Below are 25667 nucleotides of genomic sequence, written 5' to 3'. Positions count from 1 at the left end.
TGCAATCTCAGAATTTCAAGAGGTCCTTTTCAGAACTTTACAGGCCAATTCTTAAATTTATTTGACTATAACAAAGAACAGCCAAGACAAGATAAAAGGACTTTCTCTACTATCAAGACATATTCTAATGTTCTAGTAAATAAGACAGTGCAACTGACACAGCAATAGAAAGACAACAAACAGGATACAGTAAAAGATCTATGCAACTTTTATGGACAGAGGTGGAATCACTAATCAGTGAGGAGTGAAATTTTCAGTAAATGGTCCTAGGAAAACTGGATACCCATTTGAGAAAAAAAACTCCTACACTCATATTATTCATAGTCAATTCCAAGAAGATTAAAGACATATATATGAAAACTTTTCGAATATAGAAAAATGAGGCGTGCAGTGGCTCATGCCTGTATGTAATCCCAGTACTTTGGGAGGCTGAGGCAGGTGGATCACTTTAGCCCAGAAGTTCGAGACCAGCCTGGGCAACATGGTGAAATTCCATCTCTACCAAAAAAACAAAAACAAAATTACCTAGGCATGGTAGCAGTACCCACCTGTAGCCCCACCTACTTAGGAGGCTGAGGTGAGAGGATCACTTCGGCCTGGGAGATAGAGGCTGCAGTGAGCTGAGATTGTGCCACTGCACTCCAGCCTAGGCAACGGAGACCCTGTCTCAACAAAAAAGGAAAAATGGCTCCATGTCCTAGGCACATGAGAGGATTAAAAGCAAGCAGTTATCATACAGGAAAAGGGTGAAAAATTCAAAAGAACAGTGGATAAAACATTTGAGCAAGCACTTTAGAAAGTAAAATAAATGGCCAAAATGTATATGAAAATATATCAGATCCACTGGTGATCCAAGCAATGTAAGTTAAAACCACAATGGTATACTAATATAAACACAGAAGACAAGCAAAAACACCATGCACTGGACTGTCATGTTAAGATGCACATACTTATCCTGTGACCCAGCAATTTCACTCTTACACAGCCTAGAAAAATTCTTATATATGTACACAGAGAAATCCTTGCATAGAAGACATACACATGAATGTTCACTGCAACATCATTATATAACACAAATGTTCCTCAATGACAGAATGGATAAACTGTGGTCTAGCCATACAATAGAGCCATACAGCTACGAAAATAACTATACAGCAATAAAGATGAACTACACTAACATTCATGAGTCCCACAAAATTGATCAGAAGACGCCAACTGCAAAAATGTTTGCAGATATTACTTTATATAAAATTTTAAAAATTAGATTATAAGAACTGTGGCAAATTAAAAATGACCACCATTTTTTGCTATTCCTCCCACTGAAAAATGAAGTCTAATTCCTTTGGCTTGAATCCATTCTGGTCTTGGTGATCAGCCTGACCAATACAAGGGGATGTCTAAGGTTAGGTTGTAAGAAGCTTGAAACTTCTGCCCAAGCCTCTTGAAGTCGCCTCTCTAGGAAATCTCAGCTGCCATTTAAGAAATCCAACTGCCTTCAGACCGCAATGCTAGAAAGGACACGTACACACACTCTGGTAGATAGTTCCAGCTAAGCCCTGCCTTCCAGCCATCCACACCAAAGTGTAAGCAAGACCTATGAGTGAAGCTATCTTTGGATCCAGACTGCCAGCTGAATGGCACTGAGTGACCTCCATCAATGCTACACGGAAAAGAATCACCCTGATGTGCCTTGACTGAATTCCTAATTCACAAATTTGTAAGATACAATAAAATGGTTGTTTTAAGCCATAAGTTTTAGGGTAGTTTGTAATGCAGTAGTAGGTAACTGAAACAAATACACATGTAGATGGTAAAACTAAAAAATAATCCAGCCTAGACAACATAGAGAGATACCATCTCTACAAAAAATTAAAAATTAAAAATTATGGTCAGGCTGTAATTCCAGCACTTTGGGAGGCTACAGTGGGCAGATCACCTAAGGTCAGGAGTTCAAGACCAGCCTGGCCAACATGGTGAAATCCTGACTCTATTAAAAATACAAAATTAGCCAGCGTGCGTTTTTAATCCCAGCTACTCAGGAGGCTGGGGCAGGAGCATCACTTGAACCCAGGAGGTGGAGGCTGCAGTGAGCTGAGGTTGCGTCACTACAGTCCAACCTGGGCAAAAATAGTGAAACTCCATCTCAAAGAAACAAATTAGCTGGTATGGTGGCATGTACCTGCAGTCCCAGCTACTCAGGAGGCTGAGGTCAGAGGATCTCTTCAGCCCAGGAGGTCAAGGCTGCAGTGAGCAGTGATCAGGCCACTATACTCCAGCCTGGGCAACAGAGTGAGACTCTCTCTCTCAAATTTAAAAAAAAGGTAAGATAAAGGCCAGAAGTTACCTCTGGATAGAGGGAAAGGGATGTGATCTGTGAGAGGTACATGCAAGGCTTCTAAGGAACTAGCAATATTCTCTTTATTAACCTGGAGAGTGGTTAACCTGGAAGGGTATTTCCATCAAAATTGCTATTTAAAATAAGTGTGTTTTATGCATTCTTTTATATATATATATATATTTAATTTTTCATAGATCAAAAAAAACCATACCATAGCATATTAAGACATAGTACATACCTCTAAATAACATGGAGAACAATACTGAGATGTAAAAAAAAAAATCCCACTCTTAATCGTATATCTGCACATAATTCCTTGCTGTTTATAGCATCTTGATATTTCTAAATCATAATAACAGAGTACGTATGATAATAAGGTGCTAATCTAGCACCTTGAAATGAGAAAGCAAAAGGTTTCCCTAACAAGTCAATGCCAAATAAAGTGAGAGACCATCACTACCTAAATAGCTGATTTTTTCAAACATAAATGTCCATAATGCAAACTCTTTTCAGTTAAGACGGTGTTTTGGACTAAATATCTGTGTCCTCCCAAGTCATCACTGAAGCACTCATCTCTCAATGTGCTGACATTTGGAGACAGGGTCTTGGGAGTTAATTATGATTAGATCAGGTCATGAGGGTGGTGGGGTCCTCATGATGAAATCAGTTCCCTTACAAAAAATGACATGAGAGTGTGTATTTTCTTCCTCTATGTACAAAAAGCAGTCGTCTGAGCAAGCAGAGAGATTGACAGCCACCTACAAACCAAGAGAAGAGACCTCAGGATGAAATCTACCATGCCAAAACAACGAGAAATAAATTTCTCCGTTTGGGCCACTCGGTCTATGGTATTTTTTTTAAATGGCTGCCCAAGGTGACTAAGATAATCAGTAACAGTAAATGACCTCCATGTGACTTCCTATAAAACAGCAGAGTTGAAATCTTAACAGCCTAATATGCTATTGTCAACTAAATTTACTTCTTAATTATAAGCATTTGTGAAACTCGTAACTTCCTTCCAAAACCATATTAAACTTTGACATTAGATAAAGAATTCTAGGCCAGGCGTGGTGGCATATGCCTGTAATTCCAGCCCTGCGGGAGGCTGAGACAGGCAGATCACTTGGGCCTAGGAGTTTGAAACCAGCCTCGACAACATGGTGAAACTCCCTCTCTACAAAAAATACAAAAATTAGCCGAGCATGGTAGCGCATGCCTGTAGTGCCAGCTACTCAGGAGGCTGAGGCAGGAGAATTGCTTGAACCCAGGAGGTAGAAGCTGCAGTGAGCTGAGATCACCACTGTACTCCATCCCTGGGGTAACAGAATGAGACTCTGTCCCCTCAAAAAAACCAAAACTCCTGTGTGCCACAAAAGTTTTATTAATACATTTAAAATCCTAGAGTTTAGTAAGAATTATAGTTTAAAAATCTTTTAAACTAAAATCCTAGTATTTTTTAAATGAATTAATTTATTTATTTTTGAGACAGAGTCTCACTCTGTTGCCAGGCTGGAGTGCAGTGGTGCGATCTTGGCTCACTGCAACCTCCAACTCTCGGTTCAAATGATTCTCCTGCCTCAGCCTCCAGAGTAGCTGGGATTACAGGCACATGCCACCACTCCCAGCTAATTTTTGTATTTTTAGTAGAGACAGAGACAGGGTTTCATTATGTTGGCCAGGCTGGTCTCCATCTTCTGACCTCAGGTGATCTCCTGCCTCGGCCTCCCAAAGCACTGCGATAACAGGCGTGAACCACTACGCCTGGCCCCTACGCCAGTAAAAAATAAAAAAAGTAAAAAATAGTAATGTTTTACACATTTTACTATTAATTCAATTTGCAGTGATAATTACTAACTAAAACAGGAGTAACCAATGTATGTAAAAGGTTTATATTCACTTTGCACAATTCTAATAAGTTTATTGGTAAACAAATGAACATGAAGCTGAATTTACCAAAAAAATGAAATGCAAACAATCCCTTTCAACCAGCATTTTCTGGCAAACAGGGTCAAAAAGTAGCAAAAAAGGAAAATCTTAATCAGGTGCCAACATCAAAACAAACCTTTAAAAAATGTATACAGGATGCAATTATAGTTAACAATGTTCATGTAATGCATGGTCCTCACTTTGAAACAATCTGTCTCAAGCAGTGAATAAAACCAAGTCATTAAATGGCTTTTCAAGTGTTTTGATATCAGAAGAACTGTTTTTCAAAAAATGAAAAAAAACCTCAAAGAGTGCAAAGTAAACTGAAATTAATTAATTAACAGCATCAAGCGAAGACTCTCTTGAGATGCAATGTCATTCAAGGTGGGGAGGGAAAAGACCTTTGGTTTTACCAGAAAACCTTTTGGCAGCTCTGTCTTTGACTCCTCCAATGTCCGCACAATCACTAGTTGAAAATGCTAACTCCTTTAAGTGTGACTTGAGTACTATCTGACCCATGCTACCACCTCATGACTTTTCTCTCAGCCTCCCAGAGTTGTCTGCTCATTGGTATCACTTTTTTTTTCTGTTTTTTTGACACAGGGTCTCGCTCTGTTGCCCAGGCTGGGATGCAGTGGTGAGATCTCAGCTCACTGCAATCTCCACCTTCAAGTGATTCTCCTGCCTCAGCCTCCCGAACAGCTGGGATTACGGGTGCACACTACCATGCCCGGTTAATTTTTATATTTTTAGTAGAGACAGGGTTTCGTCATGTTGGCTAGGCTTGGTATCACTTTGACAACAGAATTTCTTACTCAATTAATCCTAAAGCAATCAGATATTCACTGTCTATGGAACAAAATTTGTAACACCATATAATACCATATACTGTTGCTTTATATCCAGAAGACAAAGAGTATCTTTTTTTAATAGTTCCTGTTAAAGCTTAAAAATAACCTCAAACTCATCAAATTAACTTCAGAATACACATAATAAATACTCTAGTTCGCATATGTAATCTATCATCCATTGTGGGATACTTTCAAGAGTGAAAAGGGCAATCAGAATTATGCAGAAACTACAGTCATCAATCAGGAAGACTATCGACCGATGGACTCTGAAATAAATGAGCCGTCTATGTCATGTCATCTGCCAATAAATGTATCAAGAGCTACACACACAATGCTGAACAAAGATGGCAAGATCTCTATTGAACTCATAGCCTCAATCGTGAGGGACAGTTACCATGAAAAGACAAACAAGACAGACGACTAACAATGAAGTTTTGAGACCTACCCAGTCCATCAAGACTGACATGTTATTAATTTTGTCCCAATTACACAGAGTGGGATCCAGTAAACCCTTAGAACAATGCCTGCTACATAAAACCACTACATAGGTGTTTATAAAATCAAGAGATCAAAAGCACTTATAGTGAGTTCATAGAAAAGAAGGGCAGGAAGAACAACACTGACAATGGCCTACTAAAGACTAAGCATTGGCTACTTTTTTGGGCTATAGTTTTAGAAACTAAAACTACATCAAAGCAAGTAATTGAACACTTCATCCAGAACCATGTGGGTCTTTTTTGAGAAAACCACCCAGTATTTGAGGGAAGAGGGAGAACTGGCTTATTGATAAGCTGTGCAAATTCTTATCTGCAGTATGACAGGCACTAACTCAAAGCAGACAGGTATAAAAAGGGCATGGTTTATCCTCAAATACAGAGGACAATGACACTTACATATCATTGTGAAGAAACAGTGACTATTTTCTCACCCATAAGAAGAGATCTGTACTAGTCCTAACAGGAAAGCCTGCATACCCTCCAGCTGGGAGGGGTCAAAAGTGATCCTATTACATCATTTGGAACTCATCCAAACTACATGATTTTGGAAACATAACCTGTATCAGTCTGAACATGTGTAGAGGAAAAACAGAAACATCTGTATTTGGACAACTCTTTACCAGTTTTTTTAAATCTTAAAAAAAAAAAAAAAAAAGTAGTTATCCAGGAGAGGCCAGGTGTGGTGGCTCACGCCTGTAAACCCAGCATTTTGGGAGGCTGAAGTGAGCAGACTGCTTGAGTCCAGGAGTTTGATTCCAGCCTGGGCAACATGACAAGACCCCATCTCTACTAAAAACACAAAAATTAGCCAGGTGTGGTGGCACACTCTTGTAATTCCAGCTCTTCAGGAGGCTGAGGTGGAGAATCACCTAAATCCAGAGGATTGAGGCCGCAGTGAGCCTAGATCATGCTATTGCACTCCAGCCTGGGCAACCAGAATGACAGCCTGTCAATCAACCCATCAATCAATCAATCAATCGTTATCCAGGAGAGCTCGGGAAATTTTAACTGTGACCCTAACACTGGTAAGAATTGGTTCCAGGCAGGGTCTCTAGGAATCTCCATTTATTTAGCTCATTTTAAACCTTACCACTTGGCTATTCTAACACACTTTCTTATTTTACATGAACTAAGGTGTACCAAATTCTGTTCCACTCTTCCTCACACCATTCACTATTTTAATACCTTTTACGACTCAGAAAACCCTCTTCTCTGACAGCTATACAATGCTCTGGTCTGGTTTTGCTTGCATGCAGTTTTAAAAGGTTTCTGGCCGGGCACAGTGGCTCGCACCTATAATCCCAGCACTTTGGGAAGCTGAGGCAGGCGGATAACTTCAGGTCAATAGTTCAAAACCCCATCTCTACAAAAATTAGCCAGGTGTGGTGGTGCATGCCTGTAATCCCAGCTGCTGGGGAGGCTGAGGGAGGAGTATCATTTGAACCCCGGAGGTGGAGGTGGAGGTTGCAGTGAGTTGAGATAGCGCCACTGCACCACTCCAGCCTGGGTGACAGAGCGAGATCCCACCTCAAAAAAAAAAAAAAAAAAAAAGGTTTGCTTCCTTTTCACCCAACACAACAGATTTTCCCATGTAACCACTTTTTACCTAAACAAGGACGAGATTGCTGAAAAGGAGACCTGGAGAAATTCAACTTGAGATAAAAAACAATAAGGGGTCCTAACACATCTCAGCCATCACCTATGGGTGAATTTTTTTTTTTTTTTTTTTGGAGACAGAGTCTCGCTCTGTTGCCCAGGCTGGAATGCAATGGTGCAATCTTGGCTCACTGCAACCTCTGCCTCCCGGGTTCAAGAGATTCTCATGCCTCAGCCTCCCGAGCAGCTGGGATTACAGGCACCCACCATCATGCACGGCTAATTTTTGTGTTTTGGAGAGACAGGGTTTCACGATGTTGGTCAGGCTAGTCTTGAATTCCTAACCTCGTGATCCGCCTACCTCAGCCTCCCAAAGTGCTGGTATTACAGGTGTGAGCCACTGCATCTGGCCCGGATGAATGTATTTTAACCTAAACCCAGCCTTCATGAAATTCTAACTCATTCTCTAAAAATGCTTACTTGACCATATGATAGTATATAGAAAAAAAAAATATTCTATGACATCAACAATGGTCTATTAAGGACTGAACGCAGGCTACTCTTTTGAGTTCTCTATTAAATGAACACCACTTGCCAGGGAAAAACTGAGACAAAATCCAGTTAAATACATCTCAGGGTTAACCTATGCAGTATACTGCATATTTACAATTACCGAATCAATTTAGATATGTATAAACGTTTTCCTACCACCATCTATACTGATGAGAGAAAGAAAGAGACAGCGTCAGGAGAGTGGGGAGGGGACACAGGGTTTGGGGCGAGGGAAGCAAAGAGGGAGGGAGGGAGGTAAGAAAGGAAGAGAGGGAGAGGCAAAGGAAGAGAGGGAGAGGCCAATAATTCTATAAGGCTGTTCTACTTTAAAGCCCTAATTTTTAAAGCTGTGTATATTAACTAGACAAAGAACTTGGAAATGGCATATGAACAGATAGGACTACCTCCCTTATCATACGTAAGAATAGGAATTATGTCTCCAGTCTCTCTGACCAGAATCTAGACCTTCTGAACAAAATTCTGTCCAATCAATGCTAACTACTCTGGTGTCACAGTCTATAATTCTCCCTTTAAGAAAATCTAACACACAAAAAGGTAAGCTAGCAAAACTGATACTGATAAGGACAAATATAACTGAAGTAAGCACTTGCTTGTTAAAAGCACTTAAGGATTGTATTAGTTCATTTTCACAGTCCTGATAAAGACATACCTGAGACTCGGAAGAAAAAGAGGTTTAACTGGACTTACAGTTCCACGTGGCTGGGAAGGCCTCAGAATCATGGTGGAAGGTGAGACGCACTTCTTACATGATGGCGGCAAGAGAGAAATGAAGAAGCGGCAAAAGGGGAAACCCCTGATAAACCCATCAGATCTCGTGAGACTTATTCAATATCATGAGAATAGTACAGGAAAGACCAGCCCCCATGATTAAATTACCTGCCCCCGGGGTCTCTCCCACAATACATGGGAATTCTGGGAGATACAACTCAAGTTGAGATTTCAGTGGGGACACAGCCAAATCATATCATGCCGCCGTTGGCCCCTCCAAATCTCATGTCCTCACATTTCAAAACCAATCATGCCTTCCCAACAGTTCCCCCAAAGTCTTAATTCATTTCAGCATTAACCCAAAAGCCTACAGTCCAAAGTCTCACCCGAGACAAGGCAAGTCCCTTCCACCTATGGGCCTGTAAAATCAAAAGCAAGCTAGTTACTTCCTAGATACAATGGGGGTATAGGTATTGGGTAAATACAGCTGTTCCAAATGGAAGGAATTGGCCAAAACAGAGGGGTTACAGGGCCCACGTGAGTCTGAAATCCAGTGGGAGAGTCACATTTTAAAGCTCCAAAATGATCTCCTGTTACTCCAGGTCTCACTGACATAAGAGATGGATTCCCATAGTCTTGGGCGGCTCCACCCCTGTGGCCTTACAGGGTTACGGCCTCCCTCCTGGCTGCTTTCACAGTCTGGCACTGAGTGTCTGCAGCTTTTCCAAGAGCACGACGCAAGCTGTCAGTGGATCTACCATTCTGGGGTCTGGAGGATGGTGGCCCTCTTCTCACAGCTCCACTAGGAAGTGCCCCAGTGTGGATTCTGTGTGGGGGCTCCAACCCCACAGTTCCCTTCTGCACTGCCCTAGCAGAGGTTCTCCATCAGGGCCCCGCCCCTGCAGCAAACTTTTGCCTGTACATCCAGGCATTTCCATACATTTGAAACCTAGGCAGAGGTTCCCAAACCTGAATTCTTGACTTCTGTGCAACTGCACACTCAACACCAAGTGGAAGCTGCCAAGGCTTGGGGCTTCCACCCTCTGAAGCCACAGCTTGAGCTGTATGTTGGCCCCTTTCAGCCACAGCTGGAGTGGCTGAGACACAGAGCACCAAGTCCCTAGAGTGCACACAGCAGGGGGACCCTGGCCCAGCCTACAAAACCACTTTTTCCTCCTGGGCCTCCAGGCCTGTGATGGGACTGGCTGCCGTGAAGGTCTCTGATATGGCCTGGAGACATCTTCCCCGTGGTCTTTGGGATTAACATTAGTTTCTTTGCTACTTATGCAAATTTCTGCAACTCTCTTGAATTTCTCCTCAGAAAATGGGTTTTTATTTTCTACTGCATTGTCAGGCTGCAAATTTTCTGAACTTTTATGCTCTGCTTCCTTTATAAAACTAAATGCTTTTAACAGCACCCAAGTCACCTTTTGAATGCTTTGCTGCTTAGAAATTTCTTTGGCCAGATACCTAAATCATCTCTCTCAAGTTCAAAGTTCCACAAATCTCTAGGAAAAGGGCAAACTGTCACCAGTCCCTTTGCTAAAATGTAACAAGAGTCACCCCTGCTCCAGTTCCCAACAAGTTCCTCATTCCCATCTGAGACCACCTCAGCCTGGACCTTACTGTTCACATCACTATCAGTACTTTTGTCAGAGCCATTCAACAAGTCTCTAGGAAATTCCAAACTTTCCCACATTTTCTTGTCTTCTTCTGAGTCTCCCAAACTGTTCCAACCTCTGTTACCCAGTTCCAAAGTCACTTCCACATTTTTCAGTATCTTTTCAGCAATGCCCCACTCTACTGATACCAATGTACTGCATTAGTTCATTTTCATGCTACTGATAAAGACATACCCAAGACTGGGAAGAAAAAGAGGTTTAATTGGACTTACAGTTCCACATGGCTGGGGAGGCCTCAGAATCATGACGGGCAGCGAGAGGCACTTCTTACAAGGCGGGGGCAAGAGAGAAATGAGGAGGAAGCAAAAGCGGAAACCCCTGATAAACCCGTTATATCTCATGGGACTTATTCACTATCACCAGAATAGCATGGGAAACACTGGCTCCCATGATTCAACTACCTCCCCCTGGGTTCCTCCCACAACACGTGGGAATTCTGGGAGATAAAATTCAAGTTGAGATTTCAGTGGGAACACAGCCAAACCATATCAAGGATTCAGTAAAGTGACTTTGTAATGTTTAAATCAAATCATAAAAAATGGCTAATAGTCACTGTTTTGGGTTTAGAAAATTGGCAACTTTCTATAGTCAACCTGTAATTATAAGCTGGATTCAGAAAAATTCAGCTTACATACAACTTTTTAAAAACCTACTGCATACCTCTCTGCTCAGCCCAAGGAGGAAACTGATTATTGAGATTTCAGAGAAACAGACCTGGAGACTTTGGATTCAAACACATGACATAGCTGACAGCAGGGATGAGGCCCCACACTGTCAAGCCCAAGAACACTGGTATTCAGTCCTAACCCCCATCACCACTGGTGCTCTCCAGACTGGCAGACTTTTAGCTAGAGATAGTGGCCGCTAAAAGAGGAAATTACTAAGACAGTGGCATTCAGGGGTCCCTGCAACTTCAGGGCTTGGCCCCTATTGTATTACTCTCCAATGAAGCCCACCTAGACAATGAAGGCATCAGCACAAAATATAAAAAGAAACAGTATAATATCCCAAGGAAGATATTACATTACTACATCCATAAAGTAAGAACAGCATGTTATTAAAAATAACAAACAAACAATGAGCTCACAAGACTCACTGGAGATTAAGAACGATAAACAGGCCAGGCATGATATGGCTGACATCTGTAATTCCAGCACTTTGGGAGGCTGAGGTGGGCGGATCACTTGAGGTCAGGAGTTTGAGACCAGCCTGGCTAACATGGTAAATCCCCATCTCTACTAAAAATATAAAAAAATTAGCCAGGCACGGTGGCAGGTGCCTGTAATCCCAGCTACTCAGGAGGCTGAAGGAGGAGAATCACTTGAACCCAGGAGGCAGAGGCTGCAGTGAGCCAAAATTGTGCCACTGCACCCCAGCCTGGGTGACAGTGCGAGGCTCTGTCTCAAAAAAAAGAATGAGAAATAGTTTTTTGGGGAAAAAAGAAAATCAGGCCAGGTGCACTGGCTCACATCTCTAACCCCAGCACTTTGGGAGGCCAAGGTGGGTGGATCATTTGAGCCCAGGAGTTTGACACCAGCCTGGGCAACATGGTAAAACACTGTCTCTACAAAACATACACACACAAAAATTAGCCAGTCCCAGCTACTTGGGGAGGCTGAGGCAGGAGGACCACCTGAGGTTTAGACGTCGAGGCTGCAGTGAGCCCTGAGCGTGCCGCTGCATTCCAGCCTGGGCAACAGAGGAAGACCTTGTCTCTAAATCAATCAATAATCAATCAATCAATCTGGCTAGGCACCATAGCTTATCCCTGTAAGCCCAGTACTTTTGAAGGCAGACGCGGGCAGATCTCATGAGCTCAGGAGTCTGAGACCAACCCTGGGAAACACGGTGAAACCCCATTTCTACCAAAAACACAAAAACTTAGCCAAACATGGTGATGTGCATCTGTGGTCCATCTACTTAGGACACTGAGGAGGGAGGACTGCTTGAGCTCAGGGGGCAGAGGTTGCAGTAAGCTGAGATTGCACCACTGCACTACAGCCTGGGCAGCAGAGTGAGACTCCCCTCCACATCATCTCAGAAACAAAACAAAACAAAATCAACAGAAAAATTAAAAGTTAAATTTGAAGGGATCTCCCAGAAAACATAACAAAATGTTAAGTGAAAGAAAACAGTGGGATAAGATAAGAAAATAAAGTAAGAGTTACTCTGACTAGCAAGAATTCCAGAAAAAAAGAAAAGATAAAACAGTCTGGAAGAAATTACCTGGGAACTAACAAAAGAAATGTCTTCCAGGACTGAAAGATCCCATGCCTGAAATTGTACGTTAGGGCAACTGTACTGCAAAATCTTGAGGGGCATCATCCATACTGAAGACCGAGTTTCTTTATATGAACTGATACATGACCAGGCATTGTTTACAATGAATTTTAAAAGAGCATATCAAAGGACATAATGAAATTTCAGACCCCCAATATAAAGAACAAAACACTAAAATCCCCGAGGAAAGCAAACACTCAATTAACAAACTGGAAGCTAGAAGAAAATGGAGTGCTGGGCGCAGCAGCTCACTCCTGTAATCCCAGCACTTTGGGAGGCCAAGGCGGGCGGATCACTTGAGGTCAGGAGTTCAAGACCAGCCTGGCCAACATGGTGAAACCCTGTCTCTACCAAAAATACAAAAATTAGCTATGTGTGGTGGCACACGCCAGTAGTCCCAGCTACTCGGGAGGCTAAGGCAGGAGAATCGCTTGAAACTGGGAGGTAGAGGTTGCGGTGAGCTGAGATCGCACCCCTGCGCTCCAGACTGGGCGACAGAGCAAGACTCTGTCTCAAAAAAAAACAAACAAACAAACAAAAGAAAATGGAGTAATGCCATCAAAATTTCAAGAGAAAATAACCTTAAATGCTACAACCAAACTGCCCACTAAATGTTAACAGAGAAAGATAGTTTTAGACACAAGAGATCTCAACACAGCTACCTCCCATGTACCCGTTTCCTCTGCAAATTTCTAGGGGATGAACTCAAAGAGTGAGCAAATAAAGAAAGAGAAAAATTGGGTATCCAACCCATAAGAGTGATCCAGAGACTCCCTAGGATGAAAACCAAGGAACATTCTAATATGACAACTCCGAAGCAACAAGTCTAGCACAGAGCAGGAAGACAAAGGACTCTGAGGATACCTCCAAGGTGGGCAAAAAGCAACAGAAATAAAAACAAAAAATCATGGCAATTAACAACTGGTCAGGCAAGGAAATACAGAAGTTTCCAGAAAATCATAGTACATTATATGACTCAGCTGTAGGTACAACATGAATTGTCATATTGTAAACACATTTAACAAAACAATTATAGGCATTATAATGGGATGATTAAGAAAAGAAGGATTTTGAGGGGTGATGAAAATTCAAGAAAGAGCAATGTAATATATTTTATAAATATGGAAATTTTAAAAGTACCTGGGGAAAAAACACCTAAAAGGAGTGGAAAGTGTTTGCCTCTGAAGAAGGCAAGTCAGAGATAAAGAAAAGAGGGTCACTGCTGTTTTTCTCTTTTTTTTTTTTGAGGGAAGTCTCTCTCTTGTCCCCCAGGCTGGAGTGCAATGGCTCGATCTCGACTCACTGCAACCTCCGCCTCCCAGGTTCAAATGATTATCCTGCCTCTGCCTCCCAAGTAGCTGGGAATTAAGGCACCTGCCACCAGACCTGGCTAATTTTTGTATTTTTTAGTACAGATGGGGTTTCACCATGTTAGCCAGGCTGGTCTCAAACTCCTGAACTCAGGTGATCTGCCCGCCTTGGCCTCCCAAAGTGCTGGGATTACAAGCATGAGCCACTGTGCCCAGTCTGCTCTTTTTTCTTTATAAACCTTACAGTATTAAGGGATTTTCTAAATCAATGTACCGGTTACTTCCCTAAAAATTAAATTTCAAAATACATGTTTATACACAGACTATGAAAACAAGGTCCTTCGAACACCTCTCATTGGCAGAAATCTGGTGCTTCCTTCCCTTTCTCTCTTTTTATTTCCCCCTTCTCTTTTTTTTGAGACAGAGTCTGGCTCTGTCACCCAGGCTGGAGTGCAGTGGCGTGATCTTGGCTCATTGCAACCTCTGCCTCCCGGGTTCAAACGATTCTCATGCCTCAGCCTCCCAAAAGGAGTAGCTGGGATTACAGGCATGTGCTACCATGCCCAGCTATTTTTTTTTCCTCCTTCTATTTTTAGTAGAGACCGGTTTTTACTGTTGGCCAGGCTGGTCTTGAACTCCTGGCCTCAAGTTATCTGCCCGCCTCAGCCTCCCAAAAGGCTAGGATCACAGGCATGAGCCCCCGCACCAGGCCCCCTTTCTCTTTTCCTGAATTTTCTGATTCTCTCTAATAAATGTTAGTTTTATAATAAAAACCATGTGCCTGGCCAGGTGTGGTGGTTCACGCCTAAGGCTCACTTGAGTCCAGGAGTTTGAGACCAGCCTGGGCAACATAGTGAAACCCTGTCTCTACAAAAAAATTTAAAAATTAGCCAGGCATGGTTGTGGATGCCTATAGTCCCAGCTTAAGAGGCTGGGTGGAGGATTACACAAGCCTGGGAGGTAGAAGCTGCTGTGGGCAGCGATCATGCCACTGCACTCCAGGTCTGGGTGACAAAGTAAGACTCAGTCTCAAAAAAAACCAAACAAACACAAAAAAATCATATACCTTATAAAACAAATGCAGAAAATCAGAGGCAGCAGCCCCTCACTTATCCTCAGGGGAAATGTTCCAAACCCCACAGTGGATACTTGAAAGAGTGGATAGTACCAAACCCTATCTCCTATATATATACTACGGTCTTTGGATCTGACAACTGAGGTGGCTACTAAGTGACCAGTGGGGTGGTGGGGTGGGAGGTAGCATAGACAGTGTGGATGCATTGGCCAAAGAGAGGATTCACATTCCACACTGGACAGCACAAGGTTGCAGGATTGCATCATGCTACTCAGAACATTGCAATTTAAAGCTTATGGTTTTTTGTTTTTGGCTTTGAGACAAGGTCTCACTCCCATTGCCCAGGCTGGGCTGAAGTGCAGTGGCACAATCACTGCAGCCGTGACTTCCCAGGCTCAGGTGATTCTTTCACTTCAGCCTCCTGAGTAGCTGGGACTACAGGCAGGTGCCACCATGCTTGGCTAATTTTTTGTATTTTTAGTAGAAACGAGATCTTGTTACGTTGCCCAGGCTGGTCGTGAACTCCTGGGCTCAACTGATGTGCCCACCTCAGCCTCTCAAAGTGCTGGGATTACAGATGTGAGCTACCACACCTGGCCATGAATTATTTCTGGAATTCTCCATTTTAATATTTTTACACCACAGTTAATGGCAGGTAACTGAAACTCTGGAAAGGAAACTCATGGATGGTGGGGAGGGACTACCGTACATGAAGAAATAAGAGTGAGGGAGGACTGTTTTATAAATATAAAACAAAAAAAACCCCACATCTATTTCCATATACAGGAAAAAAAAAATCCACATCTTGTTTCACCTCCTAGGTGGTAAAGTGTGTACTTCTTATCCCAAAAGCCTGCTCCGTATTACAGTCAGTTCAGGATATACTACAAGTTGAATTTCAAGCAACTTTTATATACTACATTCCATTTTGTCGAAGCCCTTTAACAAACACACTATCTTTACTCCAAATCCCAAATCAAATCTGCAGTAATTTTCATGCAAATATCAACTCTCTAAACATACTTACTGGCCAAATAAATACCTTACTTTAAAAACAAAAATCCTCCTCCCTTTAGGTTAAGTAGGCAACTGCAAGAAGAGAAAGGAAGCAGCTTTTAATAAAATGTCCCCTCACCCACCCCCAACTGAGAATCCTGCTGAAGAATTTGATAGTCTGAGAATTCTGCTGAAGAATTTGATAGTCAAGTGACTAACATCCCATAAACAGATAAGAGACACAAATTAAAGTGACAGCAAATGAAGTAATGGCACTCACCACAAATACAGCACTGAAAACATCTGGTGGAAGAAAACCCAAATAACAGATACTGCCATTTGCATTATTTTATTAATTTGCAACATCATTTACAGAAACAACAGACTATCACTTGGTGTGTTTAAAAATTATGATTCTTCTCATGCTAGGAGCAAAATGAGGATTAAATACCGACCATTTTCCTTGTCTAGAATATTAAAGAGGGGAGGGGGAAGACTGCTGTGATTTAAACCAAACTTCTTTGTTTGCATTTAGAAGGGGTCAAGCCCTACGTAAATAAAAGTGCTTCCACGGTGGCAGTACTTGTTCCCAGGAAACTTGGTGCTACAGCACTTGAGCAACCAGAACCATGAAGCAATTCTTCTTCATAGAAACGGCAATGTCCCTTTCATGGCTTGAAGTTCTGATTAATCCTAGAATCAGAAGCCCTTTTTGTCAGAAGTGCATCACTTAGTAACCACAGTTATAGAACGACACAGCTCTTTAAGACCTCCCTTTATACAATGCTACTCAGCTATTATTAAAAACTTTCAAGCCACAATTAATGGCTAAATTATGCTATTACAGAGGGTAGCAAATTAAGTCTGAATAATCTTAAATCTTAGCAACTGATTTTTAAAATGACTTCACTTTGATTGGTCCTAAGCCTAAATTTCAATATACATTTTCGCAACAAAAAGGTTTAGCGTTTACCTCCCCTCAAAGCCTTAAGGTACAAGGCAATGCAGAGTCATGATAGCATGAGTATTTTAAGCTGCGAATTCCCATTATTTTTCTAACTACAAGGTAAAATATTTCTCTACGTAACTAAAGAGGACCGATCTTAGGGTTGTAAAAACCTGGGTTTTTTTGGGGTTTTTTTCCCCGCAAGTTTCAACTATTTAAATGCTACCTAGATGTTTTGGTTTTTATAATGGCTAAGATAAAGCTTTAGGAAAGGGTATTTTTTTAAATGTGACTTTAAAAAGAAAATTAGCCTACCATCTTGCAGTCAATTGTGTCTGCTACATTTAAACTTCGAGATATTTCTTAGTTCTAGAAAGAAGTTCTAGTGAACTTCTTTCTCAGTTCACACTGAAAAGATTCCATTACTTTTCCCAGGCAATATGTTAATCTCTATGTTCTATTTACTCTGTCACATCTACTATTTTCCAACTGTTTTTCTCCTGCCACCAGTGAATACGGTTTCTCCAGGGTTTTCTCCCTAAATCACTGTGGCACTGTGTGCCATTCTTCCCCGTGATGCCCACCCACTGAGCAGAAGTAAGCTCTCCCCCACCCCCCAGAGCTGAGGGCGTACTTTCATCTTCTCTCTCCACTCAGCCTCAACAGCAAGACAAACACCCAGAGACTGGCCTTCCCTCAAATAGGGAAATACTTTGTGATTGCAATTTGAACTGGCTTTTTGTTTGTGTATACATGTGCACGTGTGCAACTTAACATTTAATGGCAAAATTACAAGCTTTTCAGTTTTAAAGGGAAAACTGGGTTATACTTGATACAGAAAGAAACAGCATAGCCTTATTCTTCATGAAACTTCCTTTTTAAAACATCTAATCTTTATTACGAAGATATATTCTATATGTTCTGAATACACTGTATACATATCAGGTACACTGTATATGACAACAACATACACTGTATGTGGTTTTTTTTTTTTTTTGAGAGAGAGTCTGGCTCTGTTGCCCAGGCTGGTGTGGAGTGACTCAATCTCAACTCACTGCAGCCTCCACCTGCCAGGTTCAAGCAATTCTCCTGCCTCAGCCTCCTGAGTAGCTGGGACTACAGGTGTGCGCCAACACGCCTGGCTAATTTTTGTGTTTTTAGTAGAGACAGGGCAGGGGAATCACTTGAACCCAGGAGGCAGAGGTTGCAGTGAGTCAAGATCGCGCCACTGCACTCCAGCCTGGGCGACAGAGCAAGACTGTCTCCAAAAAGAAAAACAAAAAAAGAAACAAAGAAAGAATCAGCCTATAGATAGCGATCAATTATATCTACAGGGCAAATTAATATTGGAAGATGGGTAAGCTGTATGCCACACAATGTCAAAAATCTCTGAAAAACATATCCTTTTAAAATTGTATACCAACATGCTCAATATAAGTTAATCAAATCACAGCCACAAAAAACCCTGAATCTTCACAGACTAAAAACATTGTGGCCAGTTATTCAGAAAATGATAAACAATGGAAATGAAACAAAACTATCCTTTAAGAATTATTAGAACATTATTAAAACAATGCAAATGTACAAACTTTTAAAATCACTGATTCAGATTCCTTAAATCAAATTATAAGGTCCTACATGGTACATTATATATACGAACACATGTCTTTGAACATGGTAATAGTTACAAGGCATCAGAGTCAATATCATAAACTTGCAAGTGAAAACACTCCTTGAAACCAGAGATATTATAGAATACTGATTCAGGAAGTTATTCAGCAGCTTATAAAGAAATAGGAAGTTGTTGACCAACTACTTGAAGAACTATTTCCTGTAGGAAAACCATAAGACAGCTGAAGAAGGTAATAACTCTCAGAGTCATAAAGACAATGAATTCTTTTAAAATGAAAGCTCAATGCAATGGTAAAGAAATTGGTTTTGAATAGTAAATGCCAATAGAACAAACATTACATGGCTAAGCCTTGTTTACATACTTCACATTCATCCCAGAGCTTGAAAACAAGCCACTGATAAATGTAGCTAGCACCATACTTCCACCATATCACTTGCCAAAATAAGATACGAGTCTTCTCCACAAGATCTCACTGACCTAAGGAGGGCTTTAAAATGACCAATGATTGCCTGCTTATAATCTTTCAGTAATCATGCTGCCTGGAAACTAGACGATAGGCCAACTAACTTCAAAAACTCAATCATCTATGGTCACAAGGCAACAACTGGGTAGTTTCTTAAGTTAACATTTCTAAGTTTTTTCTCAAATTACATCGCCTTGCCTGTCTGGACCATTTATAGTCAGGTTCTTCATGCCAAATACAAATCTCAGTAAGTTATAGACCTTGTAACTTATAGACCTTGTAACTTAAAAGTCAGTTCCAACGAATATCTAAAAAGATGCATTAAAATAAAATGTTTCACTCTGGAAGTAAGTGTAAAACATGCAACTAATTTAAATCCTCATTCTACATCTGGCTGACAACAACAAACTTCTTTAGATACAAGAGGAAAGTATATAAATATTGATTACAAAGACAGCCCTATTTTAAAACATCAAAACTGGGATAAAAATGAACTTTTGACAACAGAAACTTGGCACCAAAAGCTTAGTTGATCATCATCTTTGACTAATGGTTAGGATATTAACCTCACTTATCTGTTCAGTACACAAAAAGAAGTTATAACAACTATACAGCCCATAACATCACGGAAGTAGCTAACTAGAGAAGGTGAAATAATCTTATTTCAAAACATTTCTCCAAATTGCATATTGTTCATAACGCAGATACTCTTTATAATACAAAATTTTATAAGCCCACAGCATTCATCTTCCACATCCAAGGTTTAGGGGCCTGCACAGAATCCCTGACAGATACCAAGTAACCATGATTTTACCTACATTTATTGAGCAAGATTTACCTGTCCAGGAAAACTCTTCCAGTTCTGAAAAGTTTTATATAAGAAAATTCTTCCAAGGAATCAAAATTCCTCACATTTCTTATATAATAAGGACTAATCTTACTCTCATATGAAAGTTCCCCAGAAACACTGAAACAACAATCATGTCTTATCTCTCCTCCTCCCAGTTTTTTCTTTTCCAGGTAAATATCTCTCTACCCTTGCAACCTTTTCTCATATGACATAATTTGAGATTTATTTATTTTGGCCTGGTTTATCTTCCTTACAGGCCCATAGGTGACAGGTGTGAACTGAGGTGACTGGGGCTGGAAGGTATATACCCTTCATTAATCCATCTACATATATCAATACCTTTAAGACAAACATTTCTTCACAAAGGAAGAATCACTGGAAACATTGAAAAATGAATAGTCATTCCTTAGCATCTGTGGTTAAGGATTGGTTCCAGGACCTCCTACATGTACTAAAATCCACAGACACTCTGGTCTTTCACAGAAAGTGGCATAATATTTGCATATAACCTATACATATTCTCCCATATACTTTATATCATCTCTAGATTACTTATAATAATACAATGTAAATGCTATATAAATAGTTGTTACATTATTTAGGAAATAACGACAAGGAAAAAAGTTTGTACATTAGTCAACAAAGATGTAATTTTTTTTTCTGAATATTTTCAATCAGAGATTGGTTGAATCCATGAATAATGAACCCACAGATACGGAAGGCCAACTGTATCTAGAATACTGATTTCAGCTCAAAAAAAAAGATCATTCATTCAAAATAATGAAACTGTAGGCAGATATCACCTACAAGCAATTATTACAAGATACAAAGAACTAACAAGAAGAGCATAAATGTTGCTCTTTAACCTTATACTTTTAGCCACAGCATCCACCAAAGAAAGAAGGCAAGCAGGCTATTAAGCTGTTTAAAAATCTCCCCAGGTCAGCATGTGACCCAGCAGGGAGAGGTTCAAAAAAGTGCAGCCTTTCTTTTTCTTCCTAACAACCTGGTTTGTTTCCACTCCCTTCCCCTTCAAGACACATCCTTCACAGCTAGCAGCTCTTTCAATCATTTACTTTGGATGTCTGCTTGAGAACAAATGATCTTGCTCATGCAGATGAGTTTGCCAGACTTGTGTGTACTTTCCAGTCTCAGGCCCTTTACTGTTCTGGTTGAAACCTGATCCTCTGAAATGGATACCAGGACACCAGAAAATGAATTTTAAAAAGAAGAAGAAAAACAAAAAGTTGCAGGAAAGGGGGCAAAAAAGAAACAAAACAAAACAAAACAAAACTACGAACTTTTCATGATCAAACTTTTTCCTCTGCTCTTTTGTAAGTCTGTCATGAAATTTTCTATCTTACATTACAAAGCAGCAACCCACCCTGGAAGACAATCAATATAAAACACATATTAGGATTCACACAACAAAACATCCTTAATGGTATTACCTGATATGATAAATAAATGTTACACTTGCCTTAGGAGTAGACTGTCAAGACAGATCTGAATAAAAACTTACACTGTTTTTCACTTTATTATCTCAACTTGATTAAACACTATTAAGTGAGCTTTTTTAAAGACATCAATTTCGGTCTATAATAATTAGTTTTAGTCAACATTTTATATATACTTGATCCAAACAAGCCAGAAAAAAATTGAGGTCCTATCTGTAATTTCAAAATTAGAGGAGAGAAACTATTTAGATCTTTTCAGCCTAGTGCAATTTTGCCATTTTGTTAAACACAAAAAGACTGATAAAAAAATAAACAACCCAATGGTCATGTTTTTGTTTTCCCAGAGAGGAGGGTTTCTATTGTGAAGATCTACTAGCTTGAAAGAAGTTTGCCACTGAGAGACTGCGTATGAAACCTAAAAATTTATATTTCCCTTTACATTTTGGGGGGAAATATTGGTAAGTCACATCAAGCTTCAGTTGTAGTGCTTGTCATTTCACAATTTAAAATACTTTGTAAAATTAGACTCCCCAAAAAGCCCTACTTATTTTGTAGTTCTCCACCAATAAAATATTTATTTAAAAAGATACAAGTAGCACCACACGTACTTCATAAGATGCTGCTAGCCCTAATATTCTCAGAATTTGAAAATTTTCACGGTATTCTCTCTGTTTTGTGCTAGGCTAATTAACAGGTTTGGCACAAGCTCAAAATGAGAATAACCAAACTTCCACAAAAGAAAAGATTATAAAGAGGCTCAGAACCAAGACTCAGTAAAGCTCTCAAAATATTACCCATGCTAACAAAGGTATTTAGGTCATACCAAACTTAAACATATACATGGGAGATATAACAGAGCTCTAGAGCTTAACATAAATATTAAAAAAACATAAAAACAAATGATATTCTGTATCTTGACACCACTTTACTGTGTCCTCCAATACATATTTTTCTTAGATAACTGTCTCCCACCATTATTTTCACTTACTTTAAGAAGTATCTCTGACCAGAAGATGTCTTTGCCATCTCCCAACCTGCTGGCAGAGGTACATCATCAGGTATCTCAAAAGAAGACTGTCGAAGATGCTGAGCTGTGGGTGTAGCTGCTGGACCAGAGACTACTCCAGTGGGGGTCAGTGTCCCAGGAGAAACAGCTCCCAACTGCAGAGAAGCTGGAGAGGAATGAGCTCGAACATGCTGTGGAGTCAGGGCTCCTGCAGTGCCTGCATCAGTACTGGCCTATTAGGAATATTAAGATGAAAAATTAAAAAAGAAACACAACTTTTTAGAGAGTCCCTTTAAATTTCCCAGTCAGTGCTTAATTGCAGCCGAGTATCTAAGTGCCAAAGGAAAATTTCAACATTTAATATTCGACACTGGAGAACACAGGTTTTCAAACAGATACTTTTAATATTATATAATTTTAATATAAGTTTTATATTTCTACTTTTAGTGATGAGCAGTCCATCTAATGAATTTCCACCTACTACACACCAGACATGTAAGGGCAACTAGTACTGAATGAATAAAACATTCCAAAAATAATAGTGAATTTTAAAACCTAATTTTTAAAAAGTCACTGCAGTTATGGGTGCTTTTCCAAGTTCTAAAATGTTCTAAGTATAAACATAATGCAAACAATATGCATTTTTTACTAGGTTTTAAGTAATTAATTTTTTTTTCTAGGTCAAGCCCAAGAAAAAACAAGCCCTCGTCATTTTTTCCCATCATGATAAAACGCCATCAATAAAGAAATCATAACAAATTACACAATTTTTAATGAAAGCAACAAATTTGAACTGCCCAAATGTTCTTAAAAGCCATCTACAATGAACAAGATGAAAAAAACTCAACTATATCTTTGTATGTAGAAGATAATGAGGTTATCAGTCCAATTATAACTTAAGAACTCACAGACATTCACAACTCTATACAAGCAGAAAAAATTCTGCATTCAGACCCCAAAGATCTGAGTTCCAGTCTAAGCTGGCTAGTGTGACACTGAACAAGTATGTTAACTTCCATATGCCTGTTTTCTCGTTTGTAACATAGTTTTCAAGACAGAAAAATGGATGTATATAAAACAACTTATAGTCACCAGTTTGTGTTGTGAACAATAGTATTCACAACCTACATTCTACTATTCACAATCTTGCATAGTTTTTAAAATGTGTTTAATTAGAATTAAGAGTTTGATTATCAAAAAGTTAGAATTTCCTAGATTCACAAAGGTAAGGAAACCGGAAGGACTCAGTAGAGTCATTAATGCCTTAAAGTGATATACCTTTCTGAGTGTCCCATCAGAATAAGTATGATTTAGAAAATCACTAGCAGAAATAAAAGTCCAATTTACAGATGAGCAACACTTTGTTAAAAACTTATTAAAAACAAAACTATAATAGTTTATGAGTTTTAGAACTGCTGGATATAAATTCTTGTAAAAATTATCTACTAGAAGAAAAAGTACACTTTCCAGTTGTGACTCTTTTGTCACAAAATGGGGGATCCAATCTATGTGTAGTATACTTTGAAAAAATACCGTGTAGTCTGCAGGGTGCATGCCAACACACATTTACTTACAATGAGTCCATAAACCAACTTCCAGGGGTAAGAAAAAAAGCATACCTAAGTCTATTTCTGACAAATTGAACTGTTTAGGCAAGCAGCTAAATTGTTTTTCCTTCCTTCCTCCTCCTTAACCCGGGTTTTTGTCATCAGGTTAAGTGAGTTTTTCTGAGTTCCAAAACCCTGTGGTCTCTGACAGAAGAATATACAACAGGCCTGCAAATAGGAGAGAGAATGGGAGTGGGGGCGGCAACTCTTCTTTCCACTCAAGTTACAGCCCGAGTAGGCTAACTACATTGCAGTATTTGGAAAACCTATTAACTTTTGGGCAAAGTTCCTATGCTGAAGTTTAGCCTGAAGCAAGTTCTTTTAAAAAAAAAGAAGAAAAAAGAAAAGAAGGAAAAAGAGAGAACCCTACACTAAACAAAACCACTGGGACCTATCGGAATGTTAACACTCTCATTATAAATAGTTTCACTTCTATGCTGAATCAAGCTGGCAAAATAATCGAACGTTGTGTATGTGGAAAAGCAGCCATGTTCATATCCGCAATAAGAATTAAAAAGCAATGGCGATCCTAGAATTAGTCATCGCTTCCCAAACATTAACTTTTAATCACAGTTGAACTAGGCAGGACTTTGCCTATGAGTCAACCCGCAGTGTATTATCAAAGGCTTGTGTTAAAACCTCGGTACTGTAAAGCGCAACTCAGTTCCTGCGCAACGTACAGATGTGGCTAATTCAAAAGCTTTTCAGCCGACTGTAAATAATAGCCTACAATCGGGAAACCAACACGCAACCTACTAAGTTTGATAAGAGCGAGCCGACCCAAGTTCCAAGACACAAGGGAAGCGCAGGGGTGAAAGAACTCCATAAACAACTTCCAGGAAAGTCTGGGCAGGGGAAGCCCGAAACCTGTATTCAGAAATCGCCTAAGCCGCGAGGAAAATAAATGCTTACGGGAGGGGGAGGAGGAGGGGAAATGGGTAGGGGGGAGGGAAAGAAAGAGCAAAAAACTAAATGGACCGGTTCTACCCCCACCTCTAATCAACACTGGAAAACAAGAGAACAATTATTTGACTCCCCCAGGAGACTGAAGTGGACCGAGAGGCCGCAAAGGAAAGGGGCCCAGGGCTCAACTTCACAAACTCGGCCGCCGCTGGCAACTCACCCACACACAAATGCCAGAGGCCCCCCTCCCCCTTTCCCGGCCCGGCCCCGGCGGGAGCGAAGGTGCGGAGCGCGCGGAGGCGCGCGCATTGTGCAAGCCCACCGCGGCCCAGGCTCGGCTCTCCCCCACCCCCTTCCTTCCTCCCCACCCCTCCTCCACTCCCGCCAACCTCCCGGGAACCCCGGGAAGAAAGAAAGGAAGGAGGGAAAGCACGCCCCCCGGGGCCGCAACCGCAGAAAGAAACTCCGAAAGGAAAAACAAATCTCAGCCCCGGACTCTGGGAGGAGTGGGGAGCTGGTCACCGCGGCCGAGCGGACGACTCCAGTTCCTCCACTTCGCCGCGGGACCCCCACCCCAGCTAGAGCTCCCGCAACCCCCTCCCCTGGCCAGAGCTGGCGGCCGCGGCTCCCGAGCGCCCCCCCGGTCTGAGGCCCGCCCGACGGGGAAGCGGGGAGAGGGGCGACAAGGTTACCTGTCGGGAGTGGGATTTGGGCTCCGGCGGCTTGAAGAAGGAGTCGGGCAGCTTCCGGAGCCTCATAGGCACGGTCTGGGGCACGTTAGCCGTCTTGGGGTTCATGACGGCGTTGAAGAGCGCCTCCAGGTCGGTCTCCGAGTCCCCGCGGACGTGCACGATCTGATGCCCGGCGGGGGGTGCAAAGAAAGAGCAAAAAACTAAATGGACCGGTTCTACCCCCACCTCTAATCAACACTGGAAAACAAGAGAACAATTATTTGACTCCCCCAGGAGAC

The 25667-nt window shown here is 41.0% G+C and overlaps 1 protein-coding gene across 2 annotated transcripts in view; it reads right to left on the bottom strand.

Moving 5' to 3' along the window:
- The window catches only part of YAP1 (Yes-associated protein 1), a 129299-nt gene extending 103733 nt beyond the window's left edge, over positions 1 to 25566 (bottom strand). The window contains exons 1-2 of one of the 2 annotated variants that reach the window (XM_011984387.1): positions 25390 to 25566; positions 22170 to 22420 (exon numbers count right to left, since the gene is read on the bottom strand). In XM_011984387.1, coding sequence (XP_011839777.1) covers positions 22170 to 22420; positions 25390 to 25494 — 356 coding nt within the window. In that variant the 5' untranslated portion in view covers positions 25495 to 25566. Of the gene's footprint in view, positions 1 to 22169; positions 22421 to 23806; positions 24116 to 25389 lie in introns of those variants that run through there. The other variant, XM_011984388.1, reaches the window with a different exon arrangement.
- Between the last annotated feature and the right edge of the window lie 101 nt (positions 25567 to 25667).

The sequence above is a fragment of the Mandrillus leucophaeus genome, unplaced genomic scaffold (assembly GCF_000951045.1).
Source record: "Mandrillus leucophaeus isolate KB7577 unplaced genomic scaffold, Mleu.le_1.0 Scaffold267, whole genome shotgun sequence".
Classification (NCBI taxonomy): Eukaryota; Metazoa; Chordata; class Mammalia; order Primates; family Cercopithecidae; genus Mandrillus; species Mandrillus leucophaeus.
Note: the sequence above shows the minus strand (reverse complement) of the source record. Positions and strands in the feature narration are given on the sequence as shown.